Source organism: Solanum dulcamara, chromosome 8 (assembly GCF_947179165.1).
Source record: "Solanum dulcamara chromosome 8, daSolDulc1.2, whole genome shotgun sequence".
Classification (NCBI taxonomy): domain Eukaryota; kingdom Viridiplantae; phylum Streptophyta; class Magnoliopsida; order Solanales; family Solanaceae; genus Solanum; species Solanum dulcamara.
Window position 1 is genome coordinate 74,119,406 of NC_077244.1, and position 6,788 is coordinate 74,126,193.

The following is a 6,788-nucleotide window of genomic DNA, read 5'->3' on the forward strand; positions in this document are numbered from 1 at the left end:
GATCACGCGATAGAGGGATTGGGAACCTAGATATAGATGGAGATACTAAGGCAGACCCAAAAAGCGCGCAACATCAATATGATGTCCATGTAGAAGATGGTCGGTTAAACTTCACTTTTATTAAAAAAAGACGAAAAAAAAAGAAAATTCTCCAATGGGCCCGGACCATTAATTCCCTCGCCCTCCCAACATCCCAACACACTCCCAGTAAATGGCTCATGCCCCATCTCTTACACCACCTGGAGATGGCCGATTAAACTTCACTTCTATTAAAAAAAAGAAAAAAAAAAGAAAAAAATTCACCAATGGTCCCGGACCATTAATTCCCTCACCCTCCCAACATCCCAACACACTCCCAATAAATGGCTCATGCCCCATCTCTTACACCGCCTGGAGATGGCCGATTAAACTTCACTTCTATTAAAAAAAAGAAAAAAAAAAGAAAAAAATTCACCAATGGGGCTGGATCATTAACTCCCTCACCCTCCCAACATCATAACCAACTCCCAATAAATGGCTCCTACCCCAATCTGGCTGAATCAATTACTGAATCTACTTAACAAAAAAATGGATTTGGTAAATCTCGGGGGAAATCTCCAATTAATGAAGTGGAAGGGCCATCCCCTCTCTCTCCTACCAAAGAGGCTTCAATGGTAGCGCATCCTGAAACCTTTCCCTACCAAAGCTTCTCATACTTTGAAGAAAATAATTATCACACTGGTTCAGTTGAAGTGACCATGGCCATCGCATCAACAAAGCCCTTAATTACTATTAGTACTAATGAACAGAGGCAACTTCTAACTCCTGTAGGAAACAACACTTCTAACCCAAAGCCTAGAAATGGGAAACAACTTCCCATCTTCCCAGCAACTACAGATCCCTCGAGTAACACTCACAATGGCACCGCTTCCTCTAATCATAATCAATCACAGGTTGATATAGATGCAAATACAATGTCAGATAATCGTGATGCATGTCTGTCCTACGATACACATCCGCTGATCACCACAGATTGGAACTCATGGGGGAATCACATAGACCATGTATCCACCGGAAAAGACCTCAGCCAATATCTACCGAAAGAGACCTCGACCATAATATCCATCGAAAAAGACCTTGGCCGCCGGACGAAACTTCGGCAAATCACCTCGATCAGTAGAAACCTCGATCCCAATATCCAGTACCTCACTCACATCATTTCTCAGCCGTCATAGATAGAACATATGCACAAGTAATGAGTGAAACAGGATAAATATTCACATAAGATGTCATATATTCCACAATCACATAATAGATCAATGCCTCGTAATTCACAACACTTGGACAATTATCCCTATTCAGATTCTACTATCACACTTCAACTCATATAATTCAATTCAATCTAAGGACCCAACACACCCTAATCCCCTCACATAGGAAAATACAAGGTTCAACATACTTAACAAATGTTAGAATTCCACTTGTCTTAGCCAAAAGTCACGAACAATCCGAATTCAAAGCTTTTAACCTCGGATGATACTCCATATCACTACAATCTAATCAAATATAGACTCACAATCATATTTAGAAACTATTGACACTAAAATCAAGCAATTTGGGTGAAAAGGGTAAAATGGTCAAAAATCCCATATCGGAAATCAAACTCGGAATCTAATTATTTCCTTAAGTAATCAAGAATCTAGTGGTGAAAACCATTTCAAAAATGAGGTTAAAATGAGTTCAAAATCCCCATTTCTCCTTCAAAAGTTCATGTTCAAGAAAATCCAAAATCTCCAATTTGAAATCCACAATTCGAAGTTAAAATACGAAATTATTCAATGGAATTTAAGGAAAAGCGTTAGAAATACATTACCCAATGGTTTTGTCGTGAAATATCTTTAAGAAATCATTTAAACCGAGCTTGGAATGTTAAAAATTGTGAAAATACCTTAAACCTCGTCTAAACTCCTTCAGATGTCGCTTAAGCGACTAGACCTTCATTTTAATGGAGGTTCGCTTTCGCGAACCCCGCCTAAGTGAGTCCCTTCACTTAAGCGATGGGTCTCGCTTAAGTGAAGGTTCTCTTTAGAAAACTTGGTTCGCTTAAGCGGACCCTGCAACAATACCAGTAAAATAAACTGTCACAACCCAAGCCTCCGATCGAACCCTCGAGATTTGATTGGAACCCCATATACACATACCATATATGTAACCCTATTAAATTTAACGTTCTAGACTCAATGTAATAATTGGAATTTGAATTTGATGCCTCCTTGACCCGTAATATGATAAGTAGAAATTAAACTAGTTTCGACACTTGAAATACCCAAAATACCCTCAGGACCTCTAAAAATTATAACAAAGCCATTTCTAGCGTAAGAATCACATCCCAAAACCATTGGAACCATCAAAAATCCAATCCAAGCACTCGAACCTCAAATGTTGACAAAAGTCAAACTTGGATCAAACTTTAACTCAATTTCCAACTTCGGACCTAAATTCCACGTTTGAATCTCAAATCTGATCCCGACAACTCTCTTAGACCAATTTCCAAATTCTGGAGCTAATGGAATCGATGAAATTCCATTCTGAGACTCGAAACTCCAAGTGACTTCGAAACTCAAATTTTGACTACTTAAGCCTTTAAAACACATTTCTCAAGCAAAATCTCATTTTTTCATAAGATTTCCCAAAAACTAACTTTCACACCCAATGTAAAGTGACTCAGGGAAAATAATGGGAAGGGTAAAATGATAATTTTATCAAAATATCAAAAATAAACTTCAGGGTCATTACACAACTTCTCCAAGTCTTGGTTGGAGCTAGTACTGCAAGATAGATGCATCACCTTACAGGTGAATATCGGAGGGAGACAAGTCTCTCTACTACTTCAGCACCCAACCTTCTTATCCCAAATAATCAAGGAAGGGATAGAACACACGATAGAAGAATTAGGAACCCAGATATGGATGAAGACACTAAGGCAGACCCAACAAGCGAGCAACATCAATATGATGTCCATGCAGGAGATGGCCGGTTAAACTTCAGTTCTACTAAAAAAATGAAAAAAAAGAAAAAAGAAAATTCACCAATGGGCCCGTATCATTAACTCCCACACCCTCCCAAAATCCCAACCAACTCCCAATTAATGACTCCTACTCATCTCCTATACCACTTGGAGATGGCCGATTAAACTTAACTTCTATTTAAAAAATGAAAAAAAAATCACTAATGGTCCCAGGCCATTTACTCATTCACCCTCCCAACATACCAACTAACTCTCAATAAATGGCTGTTATCCCAATCCGGCTGATTAATTACTGAATCTTCTCAATAAAAATATGGATTTGACAAATCTCGGGGGAAATCCCCAATTAATGAAATGGAAGGGTCATCCCCTCTCTCTCCTCCCAAAGAGGCTTCAATGGTAGCGCGTCCTAACCCCTCTCCCTACCAAAGCTTCTCATACTCTGAGGAAAATAATCATCACGTCGGTTCCGTTGAAGTGACCATGGTCTTTGCATCACCAAATCCCTCAATTACTATTTGTAGTAATGAAAAGAGGCAACTTCTAATTCCTGTAGGAAACAATACTTCTAACCTAATGCCTAGAAATTGGGAACAACTTCCCATCTTCCCAGCAACTATAAATCCCTCCAGTAACACTAAAAACGTCACTGCTTCCTCCAAACAACTTCCCCAAGTCTTGGTTGGAGCTAGTACTGCAAGATAGATGCATCACCTTACAGGTGAATATCGGAGGGACACAAGTCTCTCTACTACTTCGGCACCCAACCTTCTTATCCCAAATAATCAAGGAAGGGATAGACCACGCGATAAAAGGATTAGGAACCCAGATATGGATGAAGACACTAAGGCAGACCCAACAAGCGAGCAACATCAATATGATGTCCATGCAGGAGATGGCCGGTTAAACTTCAGTTCTATTAAAAAAATGAAAAAAAAGAAAAAAGAAAATTCACCAATGGGCCCGTACCATTAACTCCCACACCCTCCCAACATCCCAACCAACTCCCAATTAATGACTCCTACTCATCTCCTATACCACTTGGAGATGGTCGGTTAAACTTAACTTCTATTTAAAAAATGAAAAAAAAATCACCAATGGTCCCGGGTCATTTACTCATTCACCCTCCAAACATCCCAACTAACTCTCAATAAATGGCTACTATCCCAATCCGGCTGATTAATTACTGAATCTACTCAACAAAAATATAGATTTGACAAATCTCGGGGGAAATCCCCAATTAATGAAGTGGAAGGGTCATCCCTTCTCTCTCCTCCAAATGAGGCTTCAATGGTAGCGCGTACTAACCCCTCTCCCTACCAAAGCTTCTCATTCTCTGAGGAAAATAATCATCACGTCGGTTCCGTTGAAGTGACCATGGTCTTTGCATCACCAAATCCCTCAATTACTATTTGTAGTAATGAACATAGGCAATTTCTAATTCCCATAGGAAACAATACTTCTAACCTAATGCCTAGAAATTGGGAACAACTTCCCATCTTTCCAGCAACTATAGATCCCTCCAGTAACACTAACAACGACACTACTTCCTCCAAACAACTTCCCCAAGTCTTGGTTGGAGCTAGTACTGCAAGATAGATGCATCACCTTACAGGTGAATATCGGAGGGAGACAAGTCTCTCTACTACTTCGGCACCCAACCTTCTTATCCCAAATAATCAAGGAAGGGATAGACCACGCGATAGAAGGATTAGGAACCCAGATATGGATGAAGACACTAAGGCAGACCCAACAAGCGAGCAATATCAATATGATGTCCATGCAGGAGATGGCCGTTAAACTTCAGTTCTATTAAAAAAATGAAAAAAAAGAAAAAAGAAAATTCACCAATGGGCCCGTACCATTAACTCCCACACCCTCCCAACATCCCAACCAACTCCCAATTAATGACTCCTACTCATCTCCTATACTACTTGAAGATGGCCGGTTAAACTTAACTTCTATTTAAAAACTGAAAAAAAAATCACCAATGGTCCCGGGTCATTTACTCATTCACCCTCCCAACATCCCAACTAATAATGTCGGCAATCTTAACATTTAAATCATGTGCTGCATGCGAAATATTGAAGAAAAATGGAAGGAAACATGGCTAACTGCGCATTCGGGTATATTGGAAATACAAAATTAAAATTGTTCGAACATATACCCCTACCATCAGAAATGACCCAGAAATACCGTTTTGGTCTAACGGGAGTGGAAAGATTAATTTTTTTAAAAAATATTTTTTGAATTTATTAATTTGATGGTCAAATTATTTATTCACTCATTTTCTTGTAAAATTTATCATAGATTTGGCTTCAACACCTTAGATTTTGGTAAGACACATACATGTGGCTTCAGCCAAAGTGATAACAGAACAACTTGGACTCTAATTCAGTAGGGCTATTGAATCTTAGCACCATCTTTTTTAGTGGAATTAGTTAAAGACGCGTTTAAAGTATTGGTTAAAAATGGGTGACAGTGTGAGAGTTTACCCAAGGGTGACATCAAGAGTATAATAACATAGACTCATCTTCTATTTTTTTGATGAAAAGGTAGAGATTTTTTTTTGTAAGTTACCAAGAAGGTACCAAAAGAAGTGCATCAGATAAAGGAACATCCTTCTATATAATGAAAGAGAGCAAGAGATCTGATAGTGAAGCTTTTTCATTAGCAAAGTATAAAGTAGCTCGAAATGGAGTAAACTGGGAAGGTGAATGAAATAGGCTTTGGTAGCATCAGTCTTGGATAGTTGGATATTGCCTGGCTACTTCTATAAACGTTAGACCATATCTTTCTGGTTTACAGAACAGTTGCAACTTATGCACTGTTTGAAGAATGATCTACAAAGCTGTGCACGTAAAGATTAATGCGACATTTGAATTTATTTTAGAGATCATGCTCGATGATCGTCAAAAATTGTAAATTAGAATTATCATTTCTTGTAGCATAGACAGAACAAGCTCTCATACATATATATATATATATATATATATATATATATAGGAACTACCATTTTAAATGCTGTGAAAAACACAGTCCATCCACCTACACAAGTGGTCTACCAGGATAATCCAGACGTAAACTTTGTCAAGTCCAACCACTTCTGCTATGCCATTGTTGTCGTGGGTGAGATACCCTACGCAGAGATGTTTGGTGATAGTGCAAACCTTACAATAGCTGACCCTGGTACGAGCATCATATCCAATGTCTGTGGGGTTGTGAAGTGTGTGGTAGTTGTCATTTCTGGGCGTCCAGTTGTGATGGAACCATATCTTGCAAATATAGACGCCCTCGTGGCTGCTTGGCTTCCAGGAATTGAAGGACAAGGTGTTGCTGATGTTCTGTTTGGTGACTATGGATTCACTGGCAAACTCAAGCGCACTTGGTTCAAGTCAGTTGATAAGCTTCGCATGAATGTTGGTGATCCACATTACTATCCTTTGTTTCCTTTTGGATTTGGTCTCACTATTGAGCCTCTTGAGCTAAAATTCACCAATAGGCCCGGAGCATTAACTCCCTCACTCTCCCAACATCCCAGCCAACTTCCAATAAATGGCTCCTACCCCATCTCCTATACACCACCTGGAGATGACCCGTTAAACTTCACTTCTATTAAAAAAAATTCAAAAACAAGAAAAAAGATAATTCACCATTGAGCCCGGACCAGTAACTCCCGCACCGTACCAAAATCCCAACCAACTCCCAATAAATGGCTCCTATCTCAGTCCAGCTGAATTAATTACTGAATCTACTCAACAAAAAAATGGATTTATCTAAT

The 6,788-nt window shown here is 39.1% G+C and overlaps 1 protein-coding gene across 1 annotated transcript; it reads left to right on the top strand.

Annotated features, from left to right (window-relative positions):
* Positions 1–5,638: 5,638 nt before the first annotated feature.
* LOC129900173 (uncharacterized) lies at positions 5,639–6,788 on the top strand. Its single transcript, XM_055975110.1, has 3 exons — positions 5,639–5,720; positions 5,816–5,866; positions 6,014–6,788. Exons 1-3 carry the CDS (start codon positions 5,639–5,641, stop codon positions 6,664–6,666), a joined length of 786 nt encoding a protein of 261 aa, XP_055831085.1. The 3' UTR covers positions 6,667–6,788.

Coding starts and splice junctions, on each gene's coding strand:
- LOC129900173 (XM_055975110.1), top strand. CDS start 5,639: ATGAAAGAGAGCAAGAGATCTGATAGTGAAGCTTTTTCATTAGCAAAG. Junction 5,721..5,815: donor AAATGGAGTAAACTGGGAAG/GTGAATGAAATA, acceptor TCTGGTTTACAG/AACAGTTGCAACTTATGCAC. Junction 5,867..6,013: donor TGATCTACAAAGCTGTGCAC/GTAAAGATTAAT, acceptor ATATATATATAG/GAACTACCATTTTAAATGCT.